The sequence below is a fragment of the Peromyscus eremicus genome, chromosome 23 (genome assembly GCF_949786415.1).
Source record: "Peromyscus eremicus chromosome 23, PerEre_H2_v1, whole genome shotgun sequence".
NCBI lineage: Eukaryota > Metazoa > Chordata > Mammalia > Rodentia > Cricetidae > Peromyscus > Peromyscus eremicus.
This window is the reverse complement of record NC_081438.1, coordinates 39,751,335-39,764,434: the sequence shown is the minus strand read 5'-3', so window position 1 is coordinate 39,764,434 and position 13,100 is coordinate 39,751,335. Positions and strand designations below refer to the sequence as shown.

The window sequence follows — 13,100 nt, the reverse complement described above, 5'->3', positions numbered from 1 at the left end:
TCAGAGGATTTCAGTCAGAAGATTCATGGAGTTGGTGAGGTGAGACGTGGCAGAGACTTGTTCTTTTGTCTCTCTGATCTTTCAGCATTTACCCCAATAACAGGCTCCCAGATTTTTTATTAAAAGACCTATTAGATTTTGTGTTACAGAGGATATGGTAGAGGAAATAGATTCACCAGTCAAAGAAAATGTTAAATCCAGCAAATTTTTAACACAAAACATCCAGGAAATCTGGAACACCATGAAAAGACCAAACCTAAGAATAATAGGGACAGAAGGAGAAGAATTCCAGCTCAAAGGCACAGAAAATATACTCAACACAATCATAGAAGAAAACATTCCCAACCTAAAGAAGGACATGCCTACGAAGATATAAAAAGCTTACAGAACACCAAATAGACTGGACCAAAAAAAAAAAGTCCCCTCGCCACATAATAGTCAAAACACTAACATACAGAATAAAGAAAGACTATTAAGAGCAGCAAAAGCCAGGCGGTGGTGGTGTAACGCCTTTAATCCCAGCACTCAGGAGGCAGAGGCAGGCAGATCTCTGTGAGTTTGAGGCCAGCCTGGTCTACAGAGTGAGTTCCAGGACAGCCAGGACTGTTACACAGAGAAACCCTGTCTGGAAAAATAAAAACAAACAAACAAAAAAAGAGCAGCAAAGGAAAAAGGTCAAGTAACATATAAAGGCAGACCTATCAGAATTACACCCGACTTCTCAATGGAAACTCTGAAAGTCAGAAGGTCCTAGACAGTTCTGCAGATGCTAAGAGACCACGGATGCCAGCCCAGACTACTATACCCAGCAAAGCTTTCAACCACTGTAGATCAAGAAAGCAAATTATTCCATGAAAAAACAAATTTAAATGTTACATATCCATAAATCCAGCCCTACAGAAAGTACTAGAAGGAAAACTCCAACCCAAGGAAGCTAGCTGCAACCACCAAAACACAAGCAATAGATAACCTCACACCAGCAAATCCTAAAGGAAGGAAACACACACACACACACACAACCACCAAAAAAAATAACAGGAATTAATAATCACTGGTCACTAATATCCCTTAATATCAATGAATTCAATTTGTCTATAAAAACACACAGGCTAACAGAATGGATACAAAAAAAAAAAACAAACCCAGGATCCATCCTTTTTCTGCATACAAGAAATACACCTCAACTTCAAAGACAGATACTACCTCAGAGTAAAGGGTTGGGAAAAAAAACTTTCCAATCAAATAGACCTAAGAAACAAGCTGGTGTAGCTATCCTAATATCCCACAAAATAGACTTCAAACTAAAGTCAATCAAAAGAGGGGAAGAAGGAAATTTCATATTCATCACAGAAAAAAATCCACCAAGATGAAGCCTCAATTCTGAACAGTTATGCCCCAAATACAAGGGCACCTACATTTGTAAAAGAAACATTACTAAAGCTCAAATCACACATCAAACCCCACACACTAATAGTGAGAGACTTCAACACCGCTCTCTCACCACTGGACAGGTCTGCCAGACAGAAACTTAACAGAGAAATAAGGGAACTAACAGAGGTTATGACTCAAATGGACTTAATTGATATCTACAGAACATTCCACCCAAACACAAAAAGAATATACATTCTTTTCAGCATCCCATGGAACCTTCTCCAAAATTGACCACACACTCGGGAACAAAATAAATCTCAACAGATAAAAAAAAAAAAATTGGAATAACCCCTTGTATCTTATCAGACCACCATGGCTTAAAGCTAGAATTCAACAACAACACAAAATGCAAAAAGCCAACAAACTCATGGAAACTGAATAATGTTCAACTGAGTCACCACTGGGTCAAGGAAGAAATAAAGAAAGACTTCCTAGAATTCAATGAAAATGAATGCACAACATACCCAAACTTATGGGACACTATGAAAAGCAGTGCTAAGAGGAAAGTTCATAGCACTAAGTGCCTGCATAAAGAATCTGGAGAAATCTCACACTAGTGAAGAAATCTTCACAGCACACCTGAAAGCTCTAGAACAAAAAGAAGCAAACTCACCCAGGAGGAGTAGACACCAGGAAATAATCAAATTGAGGGCTGAAATCAATAAAATTGAAACAAAGAAAATAATACAAAGAATCATTGAAACAAAGAGTTGGTTCCTGAGATCAACAAGATAGACAAACCCTTATCCAAACTAACCAAAAGGCAGAGAGAGAATATCCAAATTAACAAAATCAGAAATGAAAAGGGAGACATAACAACAGACACTGAGGAAATCCAGAGAATCATCAGGTCATTCCTCAAAAACCTGTACTCCACAAAATTGAAAAATGTAAAAGAAATGGATAATTTTTTGGATAGGTACCACATACCAAAATTAAATCAAGATCAAATAAACAATTTAAATAGACCTATAACCCCTAAGGAAATAGAAGCAGTCATCAAAAGTCTTCAACCAAAAAAAGCCCAGGGCCAGATGGTTTCAGCACAGAATTGTACCAGAATTTCAAAGAAGAGCTAATACCAATACTCCTCAAATTGTTCCATACGATAGAAACAGAAGGAACATTGCCAAACTCTTTTTACAAGGCTACAGTTACCCTGATACCCAAACCACATAAAGACGCAACTAGGAAAGAGAATTACAGACCAATCTCCCTCATGAACATTGATGCAAATTCTCAATAAAATACTAGCAAACCGAATCCAAAAAACACATAAAAAAAAAAATCATCCACCATGATCAAGTAGGCTTCATCACAGAGATGCAGGGATAGTTTAACATATGAGAATCTGTCAATGTAATCCACCATATAAACAAACTGAAAGAAAAAAAACCACATGATCATCTCATTAGATGCTGAAAAAGACTGACAAAATCCAACACCCTTTCATAATAAAGGTCTTGGAGATAACAGGGATACAAGGAACATACCTAAACATAATAAAGACAATTTACAGCAAGCCCACAGCCAACATCAAACTAAATGGGAAGAAACTCAAGGCGATTCCACTAAAATCAGGAACAAGACAAGGTTGTCCACTCTCTCCATATCTACTCAATATAGTACTAGAAGTTCTAGCTAGAGCAATAAGACAACAAAAGGAGATCAAGGGGGTACAAATTGGAAAGGAAGAAGTCAAACTTTCACTATTTGCAGATGATGTAATAGTATACAAAAGTGACCCCAAAAATTCTACCAAGGAACTCCTACAGCTGACAAACATCTTTAGTAATGTGGCAGGATACAAGATTAACTCAAAAAAAAATCAGTAGTCCTCCTATATACAAATGATAAAAGGGCTGAGGAAGAAATCAGAGAAATATTACCCTTTACAATAGCCACAAACAATATACAATACCTTGGGGTAACTCACTAAGCAAGTGAAAGACCTGTATGACAAGAACTTTAAATCCCTGAAGAAAGAAATTGAAGAAAATATCAGAAAATGGAAAGATCTCCCATGTTATAGGTAGGATCAACATAGTAAAAATGGCAATCTTACCAAAAGCAATCTACAGATTCAATGCAATCCTCATCAAAATCCCAACACAATTCTTCACAGACCTGGAAAAAACAATACTCAGCTTCATATGGAAAAACAAAAAACCCAGGATAGCTAAAACAAAGCTGTTCAATAAAGCAACTTCTGGAGGCATCACTATCCCTAATTTAAAGCTCTACTATAGAGCTATAATAATAAAAACAGCTTGGTATTGGCATAAAAACAGACACACTGATCAATGGAGTCAAATCAAAGACCCTAACATTAATCCACACACCTATGAACACCTGATTTTTGATAAAGAAGCCAAAATTATATAATGGAAAAAAGAGCATCTTCAACAAATGGTGCTAGCATAACTGGATGTCAACATGTAGAAGAATGCAAATAGATCCATATCTGTCACCGTGCACAAAACTGAAGTCCAAGTGGATCAAAGACCTCAACATAAATCCAGCCACACTGAACTTGATAGAAGAGAAAGTAGGAAGTAGTCTTGAATGCACTGGCACAGGAGACCACTTCCTAAATATAACACCAGTAGCACAGATGCTGAGAGCAATAATTAATAAATGGGACCTCTTGAAACTGAGAAGCTTTTGTAGGGCAAAGGACACGGCCAATAAGACAAAAAGACAGCCTACAGAATGGGGAAAGATCTTCACCAATGTGGGAGCCCGTTCTCGGGTTTCCTCGTGGCTTTACCCAGCAGGTCCGCATAGAGGATGATTAGGACCACGGGCCTGAGTGCAGGTGTCTGAGATGGTCTGCACTTGGCTGTGCTGGGGGAGGAGGTCTTTTGCTCCACCCCTTGGCGTCTCTATAAAAACCCTGGGGCAGAGACAGTCGGGCCCCGTTGGAATAGGTTCCAGGCCCTCTCGAGGCTATCCTTTATTTTCTATCTGTTTATTTCTGCAAGATTCTCTGCGATAAATCCCTCTATCTAATATTTCCTGCTGCTCGCACTCAAGAAAACTCTGGGGAACTGTGGGGGTGGTGGGTAAACGCCCCACACACCAACCCCACACCTGACAGAGGGTTGATATTCAGAACATATAAAGAACTCAAGAAACTAGACATCAAAATACCAAATAATCCAATTAAAAAATGGGCTACAGAGCTAAACAGAGAATTCTCAACAGAAGAATGTCAAATGGCCAAAAGACATTTAAGGAAATGCTCAACATCCTTAAGCCATCAGGGAATACAAATGCAAAAAAACAACTCTGAGATACCATCTTACACCTGTCAGAATGGCTAAGATCAAAAACACTGGTGACAGCTTATGTTGGAGAAGATGTGGAGAAAAGGGAACACTCCTCCACTGCTGGTGGGAATGCAAACTTGTACAGCCACTTTGGAAATCAATATGGTACTTTCTTAGAAAACTGGAAATCAACCTACCTCAGGACCCAGCAACACCACTCCTGGACACATACCCAAAAGAAGCTCAACCACATCACAAGGACATTTCTCAACTATGTTCATAGCAGCATTATTAGTAATAGCCAGAACCTGGAAACAACCTAGATGCCCTTCAACTGAAGAGTGGATAAAGAAAATGTGGTACATTTATACAATGGAGTATTACGCAGCGGTAAAAAAAAAAAAATGTCATCATGAAATTTGTTGGCAAATGGATGGAACTAGAAAAAAATCATGCTGAGTCAGGTAACCCAGACCCAGAAAAGACAAACCCGGTATGTACTCACTCATAAGTGAATATTAGACGCAAAGCAAAGGACAACCAGGCTACAATCCACAGCCCCAAAGAAGCTAGGTAAGGAGGAGGACCTAAGAGACACACATGGATCACCTCAGGGAGGGGAAAGGGTTAAGATCTCCTGGGTAAACTGGGAGTGGGGAATAGAGAGGAGAGGATGGGAGGTGGGAACATGAGGGCTTGAGATGGTCGAGTTGGGGGAGAGAAGGGGAGGGAAAGCAATGAAAGAGATATCTTGACAGAGTGTACCATTAAGGGGATGGGGAGAAATCTGCAGCTAGGGAAGTCCCCAGGAACTCACAAGGATGTCCCCCCAGCTAAAACTCATAGCAATGGTGGAGAGGGTGCTTGAACTAGCCTTCCCCTGCACTCAGATTGGTGTCTACGCTAATTGTCATCATAGAACCTACATCCAGTGACTGATGGAAGCAGATGCAGAGACCCACAGCCAAGCACTTGGCCAAGATCCTGGAGTCCAGTTGAAGAGAGGGAGGAGGGATTACAGGAGCAAGGGGAGGGGGGTCAGGATCATGATGGGAAAACCACAGAGACAGCTGACCTGAGCTAGTGGGAGCTGATGGAGCTGGGGAGCCTGCATGAGACTTAACTAGGCCCTCTGAATGTGGGTGAAAGTTGTGTGGCTTGATGTGTTTGTGAGTCCCCTGGCAATGGGACCAGGACTTATCCCTGGTACACGAACCGGCTTTTTAGAGCCCATTCCCTATGGTGCGATTCCTTACTCAGCCTTGATGTAGGGAGAGGGGCTTGGTATGCCAGCCTGTGTTGACTATCCAAGGGAGGCCTTACTCTCGATGAAGAGAGGATGGAGGGGGGGGGGAAATCGGGAGAAGGGGAGGGAGGGGGGAACAGGGGTTGGTATGTAAAAGGAAAGAAAAAATTTTTTTTAATTAAGAAATTTTTTATTCATTTTACATACCAATCACAGATCCTCCTCTTCCCTCCTCCTGCCCCTCCAGCCTCCCCCTCCCCAATCCACTTCCATTCCCTCCTACTAGAAGGTAAGGCCTCCCATGGGGAGTCAGCAGAGCCTGGTACATTCAGTAGAGGCAGATCCAAGCTCCTCCCCCTGCCTCAAGGCTGTACAAGGTATCCCACCATAGGTAGTGGGCTCCAAAAAGCCAGCTCATGCACCAGGGATGGATCCTGATCCTACTGCCAGGAGGGCCCCTTAAGCAGATTAAGCTACACAACTGTCTCGTTTATGTAGAGAACCTAGTCCAGTCCTGTGGAGGCTCCACAGGTATTGGTCTATATTTCATGAGTTCCTACTAGTTTGGTTTGGTTGTCTCTGTAGGTTTCCCCATCATGATCTTGATGCCCCTTGCTCATAGAATCCCTCTTCTTTCTCTTCAACTGGACTCCTGGAGCTCAGCCTGGTGCTTGGCTGTGGATCTCTGCATCTGCTTCCATCAGTTACTGGATGGAGGCTCTATGATGACAGTTAGGGTATTCACTGATCTGATTACCAGGGTAAATAAAAAAAATTATATAAAAAAAAGCCTGTGTGTGTGGTTTATTTGGGAGCTGGGTGGCAGGCCCCCCAAAAGAGCAAAAACAACCACCCCAACCAGTGGAATGAGAATAGATGAGGACTTTCACTGTGGTCGGCTCCTAGAAGACCAACTTCATGGGAAGATAAAATCTAAGTGTGGAATTCCCATTAGTAATTATTTTATACTTTAGACAATTTGCACAGAGTAACTTTACTTATTCACATACACTAAGTACATGAAGGCTTTAGCAAAACTTATTAGTACTGTCCACAAGTTCTTTCTGAATAAAGTGGACCACCCACAGGGAAAGTGACCAATCCCAGCTCGACAGGAAAGAACGCTTGAGTGTTCTATCTGCCAACTTTTAAATATTAAAAACTGGGGGGACTGGGGAGATGTCTTGGTAGTTATTTTTATTTTTATTTTATGTGTATGTTTGAGTGTTTGCCTGCATGTATGTTTATGTACCCAATGAGGTCAGAAGAGGGCGTCATATACCCCAGGTAACAGACAAATCATATGAGTGCTGGGAACTGAACTGGATCCTCTGCAAGAGCAGCCACTGCTCTTTACCACTGGGCCATCTCTCCAGCCCCTAACCTGCTCTTCATAAAAATTATTCATTCTTCAGCCAAATCGTTAGAAAATCCTAAGTGGCCCCGGAGAAAATACACAATATTGTCTGCAGCTTTTACCAAAGATTGACTGAAAGGATCGTCTCATGAAGATTGCTTCTGCATCTCAATGAAGGGACTTTTAAAAACCAAACCTTGCATGAGTCACGTCACCTATGTGGAAATTAAATGCCAGTGTTCAGGCACTTCTTTATTTACTTGTTCTCTGTTCCTTGAAAAGCAATGAGTCCCTTTGCTACAAAGTGGGGCCATAATGGGAAGGAGGACACAGGTGCTGTCCACAAATAATTCATAACGTGAGCGGGAAATGGGCAAGTAAATCGGCAATTAGATGGTAATGGGCTGCACCATGTACTGTGCGAGTGCTTTGGAAGAGCACCTGACCCTGACTGCAGGCCCAGGCTGCACTGCGGGGAAACGGGGGGGGGGGGGGGGGGGGTAAATGACAGCGACTGGAAATCCATGAGGAGAACCGGAGACAGAGGAAGCTGGGACGGGGACCATAGTCACAGAGAAGAGGGAACAAGTGTTTCTGGGAAATTGCAACACGTTCAACATGGATTCATCAGGATGGAGCGCAGACAGACGAGGCTAGAAGGTCCAAAGGACACACGCCAAGTCACGAGGGGCCCGAGAACCTCGACAAGTGGTGGGCTTTCCACTCTGGTCACGGGACACGGAGAAATCAAGTCAGCACGGAGCAGGAAGCTTCCTCTCCGCTGGCTGCGGGGTTCTCAGAAAGGAAGAAGCCGTCCCTTCAAGCGCTCTCGCTTCCTCTCTCAGCACAGTTTCTCCCTCACGCCTGTGCTCCAGTCCTGATGCCACCCTCCATGCGATGCCACCCTCCATGCGATGCCACCCTCCATGCGATGCCACCCTCCATGCGATGCAACCCTCCATGCGATGCCACCGAGGCTGAGCAGATGTCGGCCAAACTTCTGGACTTCTGAAACGGTGACCTAGAGAACCCTCTTTGTGTTAGAAGTTACCCAGGCCCAAGTGTTTTGTAACAGTGACATGCAAAGGGCCTGAGACAGAAGCGTTCCAAACCCAGGTATTATAAAACAGGAATGAAAGACCCTGGTCCTTCAGACGCTTTACACACTTTATACAATACTGCTTGGCACACCATGAACATAAATGTCTGTGGTTGGTACCCAGTTAATGCCCTCCTGAACACTGAATGTAAAGACTGCAGCAATAACAGAAAAGATTAACTGCTCGATTGATTTACCTATAAAAAATCAAATTAAAAATCTTTCCCCATAGAGTTCAGGCAGGTGCTTCATTTAAGACGATTGATTTTTTTTAGCTATTATTTAAAACCTATAAATTCTACACAAATACTATTTAATTGCCTAAGTCTAAGATCTACTTTCTTCTTTCATCAAATATGATTTATTAAGCACTGGACATTGAAATATATTAAATTTAAAAGTTTAATGACTTATTTTTTTCTGAGATTAAAATCTGTAAGCATTCTTTTTCCATCTAAAATGACAGTCTAAGCTAGTTGGCAGTCTAGAATCAAGCACTAATTCAGGGAGATTCTTACCAAGTACGCTGACCTGAATTTTACATTACTCCTTCAAAGGATAAGCTACTCTTTACTATGAGTTCTGTTCATATTTCTCAAATGTAATGTTTCCTTTTCTATTGAAGGAACAACCACCATCTAAAGAGTCTCCATGCTGGAACAGGGCTCAGCACTGCAGACCATTTCTGCCTGTGTGGAAAGAAAATGTTTAACACAGTTCTCTCTGAACCCAGGGGCTCCACATCCACAACCCAGGTGGACTCCGCCCACCACAGATGAAAATATATTTGTTGAGTTTTATTCTTTTCATCATCCTGTAAAGAACACAATATAAAACCTATTTCTAGCAAGGCATCGTGGCACACACTTGCAATCTTTCATCACTCTGGAGGCCGAGGGAGGAGGGGTTCTAGGCCTGCTGAAGCCACACAATCAGATCCTCACCTTGAAAGAGGAATTTCCATAGCATTTATGTTGTAATATGTATTAGAAATGATCGGGAATGGATTTTTTTTATTTTATAATTTAATTTAATTTTACATATCAGCCACGGATTCCCTTTTCTCCCCCCCCCCTTCCCTCCAGCACACCCCCCATTCCCATCTTCTCCAGGGCAAAGACTCCCATGAGGATTGAGTTCAACCTGGTAGACTCAGTCCAGGCAGGTCCAGTCCCCTCCTCCCAGGCTGAGCCAAGTGTCCCTGTATAAGCCCCAGGTTTCAAACAGCCAACTCATGCACTGAGTACAGGACCCAGTCCCACTGCCTGGATGCCTCCCAAACAGATCAAGCTAATCAACTGTCTCACTTATCCAGAGGGCCTGATCCAGTTGGGGGTTTCTCAGCTATTGGTTCATAGTTCATGTGTTTCCATTCGTTTGGCTATTTGTCCCTGTGCTTTATCCAACCTTGGTCTCAACAATTCTCGCTCATACAAACCCTCCTCTTTCTTGCCAATTGGACTCCTGGAGCTCCTTTTTTTTTTTAAGTTTTTTTTTTTTTTTTTTTTTGAGCTGAGGACTGAACCCGGGGCCTTGGGCTTGCTAGGCAAGCGCACTACCACTGAGCTAAATCCCCAACCCCTCGGGAATGGATTTAAAGTTGGCAGGAGTGTGAGCCCAGGACACACGCAATGTCACATTTTATCTAAAGGCCTTGAGCACCTGCAAGGGGTTTCTGGACCCTACCCTTCAGGGATTAGCAGAGATGCGGAGGGACAAGAGACGGCTCACTCACCCTCCTCCTCCTGTGACGTAGCTGTAACCACCTGTGCCCAGGCCGTAGCCATAGCGCTCACCCAGAAACACCGCATCCCTGGAGTCGTAGCAGCTAAGCAAATGTCGGAGCCTGGAGATGCTGAGGAGCAAAGAGAGGACTTATTTAACTCTAATGTGGCTTCAGAATGGGGCGTTTAGTGGTGGAATTCAAGTGTGGAATAAATGGATTTTAAAAAATACACACACACACCCCAAATATGAACACTCTACATTAGGAGAGAAGGCGAGGTGTCAGAGGTGCCCTCCATCCAGTTTGAACTCAGCCCTGCCAGGCACAGGGGCTTCCCTTGGGGCAGCAGGGTGGCAGGGAATGACTAAAGGTAGTCCATTGCTGTCAGTCTCCTCTGCCAGGCTGTTTCCAAGGGAGTGTCACTCAAACCCCACCTCTTCTCAAACGGACAAGGTTGTTTTAACTCTTGATGGCCAAAAAAGAGCTTCCGAAGGGCAAGCGGGCTTGGGGGTTTCCTGTCGGGCTGGGGCCAGCAGATGGGGCCAGCTGGGCTAGCCGCGTTCCCCCCACAAACCCTCGGAGTGTGCTGCCTTTCCTCAACAAGGCTTCCCAGGGAATGAGCTACGGTCTACATGTGCATCCCTTGAATACTTGGGGGCCCACCTGTCCTTGCACAATGTTGACAATGGCAGCTTACAGAGGACAGAGAGAATGCCACAAGCTGTAAACACAGCTGCAGTGAAGTGAATAAACCAGATCGTGGGAGAATAAGACAGAAAACTCACTTTTAAAAGCCAACAGGCAGGCTGATGTAACAAAGGCAAGAGCTCCCCTGTTTTTAAGCATTAGACCATTTTGAGCTGGGTACGGTGGGTCACGCTTTTAATCCCAGCAGTTGTGAGGCAGGAATAGGCAGACCTCTGAGAGTTCGAGGCCAGGCTGGTCTACACAATGAGTTCTAGGTTAGCTAGAGAAGAAAGATAGGAAGGGAGGGGGAGGGAGGGAGAGAGGGAGAGAGGGAGGGGAATTGAGGGAGGAAGGGAGGGAGGGAGGGAGAGAGAAGGGGGAGAGTGGGGGAAGGGAGAGAAAAGAAAACCAATGATAACATTAGAAATGCCTTCCTGAGGCCTCCTCTACTCTAGAGAATTCCAGGTCATCCACCATCAAGTCTTAACTTTCCCTTATAACACTGGCCAGTGATCCTTAAAACTAGTTTTTGCATAGCCCATAACTTTGGGTTAAAATGTTAAAGGGCTAAACTTCAAGATGCCTCTGAGACCCTGATCCATGAGCTCAAGGGCTCTCAGGTGGGTAGCACAGGCTCCGAACTGCATCAGAACACTGCCAAGTGAATACGGGAGGAGCAGATGTCCCAGACACTCACTGTCCCCCCACTTGAGAAGAGTCGCAGTGAACGGGAAGAAAAAGCCAAACATACAAGAAGAATCCATCCATCACCCTTTCTAGACACTACATAGAAGGATAGATAGGTAGGTAGGTAGGTAGGTAGGTAGGTAGGTAGGTAGATAGATAGATAGATAGATGATAGATAGGTAGATAGATAGATAGATAGATAGATAGATAGATGATAGATGATGATAGGTGATGATGACAGACAGACAGATGGATGGTTGATAGATAGATAGATAGATAGATAGATAGATAGATAGATAGATAGATAGATAGATAGATAGATGATAGATGATGGCTGATGGCAGATGACAGATGATGATGATGACAGACAGATAGATAAACAGACAGACAGATAGATAAACAGACAGACAGATAATGGTAAAGCTGTGAGTGGGGAAAGCAACTTCACTGTAGAAGGACGAGACAAAAGCAGCCGCAAACCCTCCACACAAGTGTGCGCTCCAGGGGCTTACAAGTTTACAGGCAGGTTTAGAACATCTGGAGGCCACAGCCTTTGCCGATGTTGGCACTTTCTGAGTGAGCATAAAACATGTTCTGTTTTTTGGCATGAAGGTTATACATTCAAAGCGCACCTAATTTGGAATCTGGCTTCAAGAAGCCACCTGAGAAATTAATCTGTATGGGGAGGCTGACTGTATTTGCTGATGGAGGATCCACACTTGGGGATTTCTAAGGGTTCAGTCTGTAAAAGGCCAAAATCCCCCAAACTTTCTAGGGAAAAACAGGAATTGCTTGAGCTTAAAAAGACGGGGGGGGGGGGGGGGGGGGGGCTGGAAAGGTGGATCAACACTGAGCACCGGCTGCTCTTGCAGAGGACCTGGGTTTGGTTCCCAGAACCCACATGGCAACTCCCAAGCACTTAACTCCAGCTCCAGAGGATTCAGCGCCCTCTTCTGACCTCTACAGGCACTGCATGCATGTGGTAGACATACATACATGCAGGCAAAACACTCATAGACATGAAATAAAACATTTTTAAAAATTGTAAAAATTTAAAAAGAAAGAGAATTATTTTTCTCCCTACATATTGTGAAATTATCAATTCCACCTACAACATTCCGTATTTTAAGGCTGAAGTGATTTAAGATTCCTCCGGGCTTCTTCACCATACTGCTTCTCGGTTCAGAGACCACAAATGGAGTCTGATCATTATCATCACCCACTTCACATTCACTCGAGAGCAGGAATGCGAATGAAGCACATAGATTTCAACTCCATCTATGGGGATTTGGCCCAGGAAAAGCATTTCACTTAGCAATCTGTTCCCATTTCAGGCACTTCTGAGTCTCAGCCATGTAGGAAAACAGCACGTCCGTGCTCTCCAGCAAGTCCCGCCTGTGCTGGATGAGTAGAGCCTGGCAGTGCAGAGGATTTCACCGGCAGAACACCAACCTTTCAACACCAGAGGATGCTCCATTCTGGCCTATTATGGGGCTGCATTTTACAATTACAGAAAAGTTACAAAAAACAGGATGAAAGCCCCAAAGACCCTTTCCCCAGATTTACCAATTATTTCCATTTACTCGAGGGGCTCA

The 13,100-nt window shown here is 43.6% G+C and overlaps 1 protein-coding gene across 1 annotated transcript in view; it reads right to left on the bottom strand.

Annotated features, from left to right (window-relative positions):
- B3glct (beta 3-glucosyltransferase) overlaps positions 1-13,100 on the bottom strand; it is a 93,947-nt gene that overhangs the window by 10,767 nt on the left and 70,080 nt on the right. The window contains exon 12 of the mRNA XM_059248978.1: positions 10,141-10,260. Coding sequence (XP_059104961.1) covers positions 10,141-10,260 — 120 coding nt within the window. The remainder of the gene's footprint in view (positions 1-10,140; positions 10,261-13,100) is intronic.